The sequence below is a fragment of the Tyto alba genome, unplaced genomic scaffold, assembly GCF_018691265.1.
Source record: "Tyto alba isolate M040663 unplaced genomic scaffold, T.alba_DEE_v4.0 Super-Scaffold_19, whole genome shotgun sequence".
NCBI classification, from domain to species: Eukaryota; Metazoa; Chordata; class Aves; order Strigiformes; family Tytonidae; genus Tyto; species Tyto alba.
Genome location: NW_024881281.1, coordinates 2,845,784 through 2,857,657, shown reverse-complemented (window position 1 = coordinate 2,857,657; position 11,874 = coordinate 2,845,784). Strand labels below are relative to the sequence as shown.

Genomic DNA, 11,874 nt, shown 5'->3' with positions numbered 1-11,874 from the left:
AAAGCCATAGCCAGGAAGGTGAACTCCTCCCCTTTGTAATTTCTCCAGATTTACCCTACTCCTGATTTGCCTAAATTTATTAATTTCTCCAAAATGAATGGCAAAAGGAGGAAGACTTTCTAGCACTAAGCAAGTAGCCTGTAGTGAATAACTGATACTTTGCCACCTATGCACATTTAGTAACCTATTACTAAACTGCTACATTTTTATTTACTAGTAGCTTTTTTTTCCTGACAGCCACATGCCATTCAATTAATGCATGTGTTAAAGTTACTGTTTTGCTTCAAAAAACCCAGTAAAACAAACAGAAAAACAACTCTCTTACCCCCCCATCCCTACCCCACAACCCTCCAAACAGCTCCTCAGGATTGGAGTAGATTTGAGGCTGGAAAATGGAACTTCTGTGTGCAGTAGCAGGAAATGTTTATTAGATGGCATACCAACACCTTACTTACACATGTGCTTTTGCACTTAGTTAATTAACTGAAAGCACAGCTTTTGTTTATTTGTTGGGGGGGGGTTGTTTTTGTTTTTTTTTTTTTTTGTTTGTTTGTTTTTTTTTTTTTTTAATTATACTTTTTCTTTGCTTTCCTGCTTCTGGTACTATAGTATAATGTATACAAATTTTTTTTTTTTTTCTGTCCCCATTACTTTCCTATCTGAATATTTTAATTCCGTATGTCAGATGCAGTGGCAATTCAGGCTTTATCTTCAAGAAACAAAGGTGTCTATGGAAAAGTGGCACTACTACGTTTTGCTCTATCATCTCTATTATAGACACATTTTCATCTTTTCATCTGGGGTTGGATTTTGATATATCTGAGGAAAACAAAAGAGGGAGTACAACTTCTTCCCCTTCCCCCAATGCCTCTCTGCCCATGAGGATGCAATCCATGTGCTGAGTTGGGTGCAAGAAGAAGATGCTTCACCCAACGGTCCTCCATGAGGGGGTGGACAGAGTGAAGTGATGTGCTGGCTGCACTGAGCAAGCCTCAGCATCCAGCATGGACTGAATTTTTAAAAAAAAAAAAAAAAAAAAGAGCCAAGAAAGTGCTGCTTGCCTTTCCCGTGAGCTGCGGGCTCCCAGGTGAAGAGTAGGGCCATTCTGCTGTTAGTAGTAGGGTTGCACAGGATCAGGACTGCAATAACAATGGGAAATCTGACAGCTGACTTATGAGCAGGTCTTTTATTCATAAAAAGGGTGGCTATAAATAACATTCCAACAATGAAGATTTGCTGGCTAGTGTTTTTCCATCCTGGATTAGTTAGATTAAAGCATGAACAGATGATGATTTGCCTAGCACATGGTGCTAAGATAAATTGTTACTGCAGTGACAAGAACAATAAGGGAATTTGTTGCATTTTTTAACTTCCTAGTTTGGCAGTCTCGGTGGAGCTATCTAGGCAAGGTGCATGCTGAGCACGTAGAGAGAAACAGGGGCGTGAACGTGGCGGTGTCAGATGGTGTCAGCCTTCAAGGGCATCTACAAGACATTTTACTCTTGGGCTTTTCTCTTTTTCTTTTCTGAGGATGGTCTTCAGTGGGGAAGCCGAACCAAAGCTCTTTGATTATTTTTTTTTTCACTCTATTTGTGTTTAGTCTCCTGAAAGCTAGGAGCCTGCTAGAAATCCTCTGTTTAAGACTGAAAAATCTGAGGGTTAAAAATTTTGATCTTGAAATTCAGGATTCTTGCTTTTGGCTTTTATTTTTTTCTTTTTTTTTTTTTTTTTAAACTTTTGTAATCCTTCCAGCCTGTCATTATTAGTGGCCATAAATTGCGCTGCAGTCATGTTAACTAAGTCTTTATTTGTGCTTGAAAGTGAAGGCAGAGTCAGAGAAAGACATTCCCTGTCCTTATAAAACCTGTAATCTAAATAAGCAGGGCAGACATCATGAGATCTTGGGTTTTTTCTAAAGAAACTTACCTGACAGGTGCTTGGTTATTGGTTCTCGATGGCATCTTTGCACCTAGGGATATTTTTGGAAGGCACTGCAATGCGGGTGGGTTTTTCATAAAGGCCTTTGGACATTGAACCTAAATACCTATAAGGATCTTAGTCAGAGAAGATAAGAGACAAAGTTATGCAGGGTGTCTATTGTAGATCACTGAACTCAAGGATGTTTTTTTCTGGCACAATGACTGCAGTTGTGTCATAGCTACAGGATAGGTAAGAACAGGAGGGAATATCAAAACCAGTGAAAACTGCTCTTATTTTGTGGCCTTGAGAGCCACAGCAGCAAGGATTTTGTAGCTGCTAGCTCCAAGCCTGGTGTCTGAAATGCATGAGATGTGACATTAGCCTGTTGCTAACAAAAGGGCTTCATGAGTGATTTGGAGGAACTGACGTGAGGGCTAATGAAGCTTGCATGTGTCTGAGCCAAATGATCCTGCCATGTGCTGAGGGAGGAAGGCCAGAGCTGTTCCTAAACCTTCCAGCCGAGCGGCTGCAGTCCCCTGTGTCCCAGCAGCACAGGCAGGAGGAGATGAGGGCAGGCTGGGTCTGATGCTGTGACACAAATGCATGAGAGTCCCAGTCAACATCAAGGTGGTGGCACAGCTCTTTGTGCTTGGAGGCTGAGCTGGTGCTCTTAGAAGGAAGATCTAAGGCTCGTGGGGGTGAGACTGACTTGAATCCAAATCCTGTTCACAGAAGAACTGACCTGGGAAAAATTATCACCGCAGTGGGAGAGGGAAGCACTTCCGAGAGACTTAAAACACAGATGAGTTTCATGATTAGTGACTGGGTAATTGGGAAACCTACCCCTCAGACTGAGAGAACACATTAAGTGCTCTTCATTTAGTTGCAATTTTCTTCATTAGAGCTCCCTCGCCACTGAACAGGAAATCTGGAATTTCATAGCTGTTGGTGTATCAGAAACATTAAGTCTTCATCTTTCACATGACAATGTGAGCTGGCTACCAGTCTCCCTGAGTCTGCTTTATTGTCAACCTTGTTCTACTACAAGGTCATTTCCGTGGAATAGCTGGAAGCATCTGCAATGTCTCTTTCTTTGGCCTTCTGCTCAGCTCTGGTGCATTAACCACTTACTATCTATTTTAGGCTGTACCTGAGGATTAGACGCTGTATTATGTTTTGTCATCGTTAGGAAAGCTGAACTTCTCTCCTTTTCCCAGTACTCATGTAAAGCATTGCTCTTTATGTGGATGAATGGTCTTCATCTGGTGAGTGACAAAACGCTAGCGATGTGCAGCTCAGCATTTCCTAGAATTATGAAGATGTATTCTGAAGGATGAATGCCTCTAAGCGGTATATTTAGCTCTGTGTTTGCAGCCTCTCTAGAGGCTTTGCCTGGTTTTAAAGCACACACACTTCTGACCATTGCTTTCTGGTAACAAGAGTCCTCACTGTGTCTCTGTAGTTGTTTAGTTCAGAAGGAAAATGCTCTTTATGTGGACCATTTCATGTCTAAAGGGGTAAGATGCATTCTGTCTTCTTTGCATATAAATTATCGGTGAGAGGCTTTGTTTCCCATGCAACCTTGGTTTCAGGTATTTTTCAGTGTTTGTCTCCCTTTAGACAGCATAATACAAGTTCCTCGAAGGTGAAAATAACAGTTCTAGCATCTCCGAGAAATGTTCAGGCTCTGCATTGAAGGGGAGAGGGCCTGGTTTGTGGGGGTGTTCTTGCAACAAGCTGTCCTTGCCATTATTTTGTGGCTTGCAGCCAGCATAATGCTAAACAGCAGTTGGATGCATTCAAGCCTGATGATTGCCTTCGCTTTATGTTCCTGGTGAGGGCCATGAAAACATAGCTGGGACGTCAGATAATTCAAAACCCGTGAGGCAAAAAATCCTCAAAGAGAGTGGGTGGAGGAGGAGCAGAGACCCTCTGTTTTGAAAACAACTCAAAAAAATCTTGGAAGGAGATCATACATCCCATTTGTGTCTTCCTCTCCAAAGAGGAAGACTTTAATCTGCATAAATTAAAACATGAATTGGATAAATATGCTCCTTATTTGTATTACTCCCTTTCCTGAATATTCTTTATTTACAGGCCTCATGATGCCCATTGAATGACTGAGCAGATGGATATTCTTGTCTCAAGGCTTTGCGGAAGGTCATGGCAGGCAGGAATTAATCTCCCTCAATACTCGCCCAGCTGCATGGCATCTGCCATTTTCTAGGTCAGGTTGTATGTTATCTGTGGCTTGGTAAAGTGTATAGTTGGAATGCAGGGGCAACTGAAGAGAAAGTTGAACTGTTGCATTTCACAGCAAAGGACTGGTCTTTCGAGAATGGGAGTGGGAATTGGATGTGAGTTCAGGGAGAATGTAACAGGAAAGAAACCAGAAGAGTAAAATCCCTTGTCCTTTCAGTGCCTTCTTTTTCTTGAATGTATAGCATATGTAGATGACTTTCAGAGTAACACCAATTCATCTGTAGCTTAATTGTGATATTTTGTTCTGATTTTCATTACATGGATGCTGCTTTTTCTCCTGCAGTTTCAGGCATACCTCAAGTTTCTTGGTGTGTTATCAGCATAAAGGACATCATAGAGAATTGCCATTGCATCACACTAAGGTAAAAGTGTATGTTGTCCAAGGGTTACTGCACAGAACTAAGACTCTCAGATCCTGAAGTTAATTTCCTGTTTTGAAATCAACTCTGGCATGTCACAGCTGGGGCCCATTATTCTGAGAGCTGCTGAGCGCTTGTGATTCCTGTTGAAGTCTGAGAGCTGTAGGTTACAGACACTTCTGAAACTGCAAGCTCAGTTGTGTGATGTTAGATTTTCCACAACAGCCACTTGAAATGAATGGTCGTTAAAAATTCAGCCTGAAGCTTCTCATGCCTCTTTCTTAGTCTCTTCAACATGTTCAGTGATTACTGTCATTTCCACAGGCAGAATCGTCAGATAATTATTATTGAACTTTGAGGTTCTGTACAAAATAATGCCATTTTGTACGCGTGACAAATATCAAAACACTGGCAACTTGGACATTCAGATGAAGAAATAATAAAATAATTATAGAACTAAAAAGTGTTATAGAAGGTGAAATCTAGATAAATACTAATAAAAAGCTTGCCAACAGCAAGGTACAGCCAGTGTTTAAAGTGTTAACCTGAGATAAAGATTAGATTCAGTTCCCTCCATACTGGACTTCTGCGTGATCTTAAGCAAATAAATGTGATTGTTCTTTTCCCACTTATAAAATGTAGATAACACGCTTTCCTCGCAGGTGTGTTGTGAGTGTAATCACAAGAAAGATTGCACAATTCCCAGAATATGGGAGGGTAAGAATACCCTTGAATCGAGATTGTTATACGTAGAGATTTGGCTGTGTAGGAGCCCTCTGCCTCACACAGTGTTTTCAATTCAAAGTGCTTTACATCCTGCTTTGAGAGCTCAAACTTTATTACAGAGGGTCGGAATATACAAATCTGGGTTTTTCTGTATATGTAAGCCCACTAAAAAAGCAGTTTCCACAATAATACGGTCTCCTTTAATCTAGCAACATTATGCTAATTTTTAGGCATTTATATTAGGGAAATAAGATTACAAAGATTTTGAGAAGAGCTATTTATATTACTTGATATTATTTTTAATTACGTTCTGATCTCATATCATTTAGTGTTTCATGCTTGAACACCAAATTTTCAAATTAGAGAAATTTCAAGTAGCATTTTCAGGAATATCTAGGGCACTTGGGAGTCCAAGTTCACAGATATACTCTTCTTAGTAACTAGAGTATTTGTAAAGATGTTTTACTTTGTGCATAGCCTGCTGTTATTAAGATAACATTAAAAAATAAATTGAATCAGAATACCTTTGTAAGTAAAATGGCTTTACCTGGATAATTTTGCTAAAGGAAAGCTGCTCAGTTGCAGATAGATGTCAGGTAGCAGCCAGAGCACATCGGAGATTTCTACTTGTACGTGGGCATTTTGAATGAAACGTGGGGTGACAAAGAGATGACCCACACCCAGCATTACAAAATATCTAGATTTTTTTCTACATTATTTCATATGTAGAAAAACATATCCATGGTGCTGTTTATATTGATGTACTGGTGTACTGTTCTGCTGTTTAAAATCCCCATATTCCCCACCGGATACTGCCTTGTTTGTTGCAGCAGTGCCCTCTCCTGTCTGATAGCATTGAATGTATGTCCAAAGAGCTTTTTTCCCCAAGTCTCAAATATTTTAATTCTCCTTCTTAAAAAATTATCTACCTTTAAAAAGACAGAAAGAAAAGTTTTAATGATATCGTGTTGCTTCATTAATGTACAAGTTACACAGTAACTTTAACTAAGCAAACACAAAATATCACGTAACAAAGCTATGAGTATAGATGTGTAATTTCCTATCTACATTCTCATCTAAGAATTAAGGTGGAAAAAATGGCATTTCGGAACTGCTTAGGCATCTTAAGTCTCCAATACAATTAATCTACTAAAGGGTTAAGCCAGTCTCCTGCATTCATTTCCTAATTTGAAAAGTTAATTCAACATCTCATTGAATGCATAATGCATCTCTCCTTTTTCTTTTTTTTTTTTTTTTTTTTTTTTGCTTGTAAAGCATCAGTATCTCTGATTTACACAAGAGAAAGAAAATCCATATAAGTTCAGGTGTATTCTGACAATTTCTGAGTACTCCAGTACTCAGTATGGAGATATTTCTGTGGGCCCAAGCAGAGGGAGCGTTTGTGGAGACAGACTCCCACCATTTTGGATCCCCTTTGAAGTGCTGCAGTTCATAGGGTTTTGCTGACAAGTTGGGGTTTGTTCTGTAGGTATGATTTAACTGTGCTTAGAAAACCAGCCACTGTTGGCTGCATCACTTTGTAACTGTAAGCAAGAGACAGTGAGCAACTAGGTTCTGTTCTCTCTTGCTCGATCTTGAGCACTTTAGAGGTCTCATGATGTCACTAGAGTTGAGCTGAAATTAGGACTTACATCCTCACTGAGCTGGGGTCCAGGTTAGTGACACAGCAGCGAGTTGTGTGTCACTATCTTTGAGTTCTCTCAGTCACATACTCCCCCCTCCAAAACCTAACAATTACTGCTCTCCATTTCCTGACTCTCTAATCCTTTATCCATTTAATTTATTTGTGAATTAAAGCTGAGTTAATTCCATATTAGAATATCCTTAAAGACTTTAAAACTACTAATATGACCCTTCATCTTCACAAGAACTGGCCAGATTTTGCTCTTGATAAAGATTGCTTTAAGCAGATCATCTGTATCGTAGTAAATGTGTTTTCCACTTTTGGCTACCCTAGCAACTTAAAGGTAATTGGCTATTCCCTGAGTTGGTAACCCAAATATTTAAAAACATGAATGGTTAAAGTTTAATCCACTGTCATGATGATGATGTGGCAATAGAAGCTGACTGCCAGGATTCATTCTTCGCCTGGAGAACAAGTTGGCAGTAACACTCACGTAGCACGGTCTCTTACGGAATATGGGATGAGTAAAGCAGACCTCGTCAACAGTTGAACGTAGGATTTCCCCACAATGAATGGATACTCAAACTGCTCTGTTAACCACACTGAAATCTGGAGTCATGATTTAGTACTTGCGCTGGGCATCCCTCAGCTGACCATTAACATAGCGTCTGTGATCTTCAACTGCACAGTCATCTTCACCAGAATGGCGACAAAGGACCTGCACAAGCCTATCTCTATTCTCTTCTGCAATCTGGCTTTTTCCGATCTCTTCACCAGCTTTTCTGGCTTTTGGATTTCAATGCTGTTCATCACCAACCCTGACATTACAATCTTTGGATCCAAGGATATGCTTGCCCCGTATGCCTTTTATACCATGTCTATTTTATCCACCATCTATAACTTGGTAAGCATTGGAGTTGAACGCTACCTGGCTGTGGCTGAAAGCATGAGGACAAGATTCAGGGTTACTAGGAACCATTCCATAGCTGCAGTTTTAATTAACTGGGTCCTTGCTTTCTTTTTGGGCTGCTTGCCATTGATGGGGTGGAACTGCTTGCATATGGAAAAAAACCTCTCTGTCCTCTACAGCCCATTTTGCGTCGACTACCTCATCTTCATCGCCATTCCCAATGTTGTGATGGCTTTTATTGTACCTTTGTTCACTTACCTTAGAATCATTATCATCCTGAGGAAAAGAAAGCTGAGAATGAAAGCATGTGGACAAGCTACTGGCACCTACAAATCAGCTGAAATCCAGGTTGCCAGAACCAGTATTTTTATTTGGCTCCTGACGCTGATCTCCTACGCCCCTTTTTTCGCAGGAGTCATCTTCGATGCAACTAACCACCAGTGCCACATTGATCTCTACCCCGGCGTCTACATCTTTCGAAACTGCACGGCGATGCTGATAACCATGAACTGTTTGGGAAACCCCATAATATACACCCTGAAAGCCAAAACGCTGGGGGCTAAACTCAAAGCTCTGAAATGCCTCTCCGCCAACCGTGTCCGCGCCTGCACTGTTGAGAACCTCTAGCCGGGACCGCCCTTGCTCCGAGAGCGCTGGTGCCCCCGGCCAGGCAGAAATCGGGAATTCCCGCCCGTCCCCGGCGCTCTGGGCGCTTCAGCACCCAGCGGGCGGACAGCTCCCGGGCGCGGCCGGCTGCGCGGGGCGCGGAAAGCAGCGCGGGCGGGCGCGGAAGGGGGGGGGGGGGGGGGGGGGGCTGGAGCTCGGGGGGCTTCTCGGCGGTTTTGGGGAGCGAGTGAATGGGGCGCAGCGTGGAGGCGGCGGCCGCTTTCCTGCGCGGCGCCGGGAGAGCTGCTGCGCGTCGGGGATAAAAAAACGCCCTCCGTTTGCGTTTGCTGTGCGCTTGGAAATGGGCTGCTGCTGCGCTCGCTTGGCTGCTGGGGCTCACATCCCTTTCGTGTCACTCGTCCGGTGCTGAAGGCTGTTAAACGGCTAGAAAATTTTCAGTAGTCGGGGGGAAAAATGTAATTTTACTTTCTCATTTACAGTCCGTCGAACTGTATCTTTGAACGTTTGATGAACCTATTAACGGGGGCACCCAGCCCTGTTTTACTGTTGTAATTTTAACTGCAATATGTAGCTGGATTACGTGGTTTTGTGAGACATTTGTGGCTACACTTTTCATATTTCTGCTTATAAGTAAAGGCACACTTGAGTCCGTGGCTTTTGAAATTTGCACAGTTATAAAATAAAATCTCATTTGAATTCTTCAGTATCAGAATTGCAGCCAAGTTGCCTGTACAAAACAAAATAAAAATGTCAAGCCCAAGTAATTTGTAAAAGGAAAAGGTCTTAACCCCCTTGTCTCTAAATAAGGAGTTGGCTACTGAATAGTTAATCTGTCAGATCCTAGTAGAGACAAATACTTATTCTTAGTTGTACAGGGATATTGTCTAAACAATACTTAAATTCCTTACCTCTTGCACAGTTACCAATTCAGAAGCCTCGATCAAATAGATCCTGGTGACATCAGCTCATCTTTCTGGTTTTAAAGTAAGCTCAAAGGTATCACACCCACACCGCGATAATGTTCCCACATTCACAAAACACACGCACGCATGGTCCAACCCAAATCATCCAGGCCGGGTTGGAGCTTTCGGGGATTTCTTTCCAGTTTGTTTGCTTTGCTGTTATTGTTTCAGCATTTCAAAAGGCTTGAGTGGACTAAGAACAAAACCTCATGAATCAGTTCCTGAGTGGGTATGAGAAAAGAGCATGTTCTGTGTAAGAAATGGGTTCACCCACTAATGTAAGAAATGGGCAAGCGCCATTACATGAACAAATCCGACACTTAGTGGTTTATGTTTATTGCCATAATTCCCCTTTTCTGTGCTACTTTACATTGAAGAACGCGGGGAGAATTTCTTCTGTTGGAATTCAAATTCAGACATTTAAGGAGATGGATGGCACTAAGTGATACATAATTAAAATGAATTATTTAAATGGATAATGTAACTCAGGCAAGACAAATCTGGCTCCATGATTTTTCTTCTGAACACAACGGTTCAGTGTTTTCTGTTAACTCCAAAGCCCTGTTTAGCTAAAAACTGAGCATCTGTCCCCTACTGAACGTATTTCAACCTCAACAACAGGAGATTCAGCCAGAACGTACCACAGGGCAGATGGTAAAGAGCAACGTGGGGGTGGTTTTATTACGTGACATTTATTATATGATGTGATTTCTATTCGTCCCTGTATTGACACTGTCAAGGTGATGCTCAACCACCAGATTATTTAACGCATCACTGCCTGTCGCAGTGATTGTCCTTTCAAAAGCAAGGTGGCAGCTGGAATCCAGCAAGAAGTCCCTCAAGATAAGAGTGTGTGTGTATATACAGATATATATTTATGTAAAAAATAACCCCGAGCCCTGGGGTGGGCAGGGTTGCGCTCGGCACCGCCCTCCGCTCGGCGGTGGATTAGCGGGCCTGGGCGGAGGCGCTCGGCGCTCGGCTGGGCGGGCTTGGCGTGGCGGCGGGCGCCATGAGGGCTCCGCGGCCGTGCGGGGTCTGCGGGGCGGCGGGAGCCGCCAAGTACCGGTGTCCGCGCTGCGCCAGCGCCTAGTGAGGGGGAGCGGGGGCTGGGGGGGGAGCGGGGGCTTGGGGGGGGAGCGGGGGCTTGAGGGGGGTCGGGGGTGAGGGGGAGCGGGGGCTTGAGGGGGTTCGGGGGCTTGAGGGGGGTCGGGGGTGAGGGGGTTCGAGGGTGAGGGGGAGCGGGGGCCGGGGGTGGGGGAGCGGGGGGCCGGGGCTGAGGGGAGCGGTGCTTCCCGCGCTTTCCCGGCGCCTCTAAGGGCGGTTCTCGCCCCACAGCTGCTCCGTGCCGTGCTGCAGGACCCACAAAGGTGAGTGGCGGGCGGGCCGGGGCCGGGCGGGCCGCACCGCACCGGTGCTAACGCCGTCTCTTCCCGCAGAGCGATGCACAGCGGAGCCGGAGCGGCAGCGGGAGCCGGAGCGGGCGGCGGGCGGGCGGCCCTGCCCCTGCCCCTGCCCCGCAGGTAGGTGGGCCGGGCGGGCAGTGAGGGCGCGGGGAGCCCCGGCTCCGCTGCAGCTCGGCCGTCCTCGCCCGCAGGCAGCCCTTGGTCGGTGGAGGACATCCTGACGGAAGATGACGAACGGGACCGCGTCCCGCTGCAGAAACTCAAGCTCTTAGGTAATCTCGAGAAAGCAGAAATCAGCTGGGTGTGCAGGTGGGAGTGGGCCTTCAGCACAGCAAGGGGAGACACGGTGCCCAGCAGTTCTTCATGGAGCACTGCAGTTTAGCCCAGCTGTGCCCCTCACTATAAGGCATCTGAGATTTAAATGTCAGATACCTGGTCTTGCACCATGTCTCTTTGAAAGCTTATTTGCAAAATAAGGGAGGTCTCAGCCACATTTGTAACTGCTCAAGATTAAGACTGTTTCGTTTTTTGTTTTTTTAAAAAGGGGAATCAGAAGAACTGAGAGGCTTGCTTCTGAACCCACATCTCAGGCAGCTACTGCTGACAGTCGATCAAGCAGAAGATAAAAGCTCCCTCCTGAAAAAGTACATGCAGGAGCCGTTATTTGTTGAGTTTGCAGACTGCTGTTTGAAGATTGTTGAACCTCCAGAGAAGGAGAACATCCTTCCCGAGTGAGCTACTTTGGGAACATTTTTCTTCCCTCTGACAAAAGATTTAGTAGCACCTCGTGCTACTGCGGTGCACCATTCTGTGTGCTTCCTCAAGGTTTGGTCACACTTTGCTCATGGATGTCAGCACTCTAATTTTCAGTTTAGAGTTGATAAATAGTGACGTGGTCTTTGACAGATATCTAGATACTAGGAATTAAACTTGATGTTCTGAGAACTTGCTTTCTGTTAGTACAGAAATACTGTCAACCATAGGAAATGTTGCTTCCCAATGACAATATTAAATATATTTGCTTTTCTTTTTTAATCCACAAACTAATCTGAAATGT

At 44.0% G+C, this 11,874-nt stretch overlaps 2 protein-coding genes across 3 annotated transcripts; both read left to right on the top strand.

The window, feature by feature from the left end:
• Positions 1-6,622: 6,622 nt before the first annotated feature.
• LOC104359640 (lysophosphatidic acid receptor 1) lies at positions 6,623-8,572 on the top strand. Its single transcript, XM_009965437.3, has one exon. It carries the CDS (start codon positions 7,481-7,483, stop codon positions 8,447-8,449), a length of 969 nt encoding a protein of 322 aa, XP_009963739.2. The 5' UTR covers positions 6,623-7,480; the 3' UTR covers positions 8,450-8,572.
• Positions 8,573-10,360: 1,788 nt separating this feature from the next.
• Positions 10,361-11,860, top strand: ZNHIT3 (zinc finger HIT-type containing 3). 2 transcript variants are annotated; one of them, XM_042791318.1, is made up of 5 exons: positions 10,361-10,503; positions 10,750-10,781; positions 10,851-10,921; positions 11,002-11,089; positions 11,362-11,860. In XM_042791318.1, exons 1-5 carry the CDS (start codon positions 10,424-10,426, stop codon positions 11,550-11,552), a joined length of 462 nt encoding a protein of 153 aa, XP_042647252.1. In that variant the 5' UTR covers positions 10,361-10,423; the 3' UTR covers positions 11,553-11,860. The 2 variants fall into 2 exon arrangements, with proteins under 2 accessions (XP_042647252.1, XP_042647250.1); XM_042791316.1 differs by having other exon boundaries at positions 10,362-10,503; positions 10,851-10,934; positions 11,009-11,089.
• The last annotated feature ends 14 nt before the right edge of the window (positions 11,861-11,874 follow it).

Coding starts and splice junctions, on each gene's coding strand:
- ZNHIT3 (XM_042791316.1), top strand. CDS start 10,424: ATGAGGGCTCCGCGGCCGTGCGGGGTCTGCGGGGCGGCGGGAGCCGCC. Junction 10,504..10,749: donor CCGCGCTGCGCCAGCGCCTA/GTGAGGGGGAGC, acceptor CTCGCCCCACAG/CTGCTCCGTGCCGTGCTGCA. Junction 11,090..11,361: donor GCAGAAACTCAAGCTCTTAG/GTAATCTCGAGA, acceptor TTTTTTAAAAAG/GGGAATCAGAAGAACTGAGA.
- LOC104359640 (XM_009965437.3), top strand. CDS start 7,481: ATGAATGGATACTCAAACTGCTCTGTTAACCACACTGAAATCTGGAGT.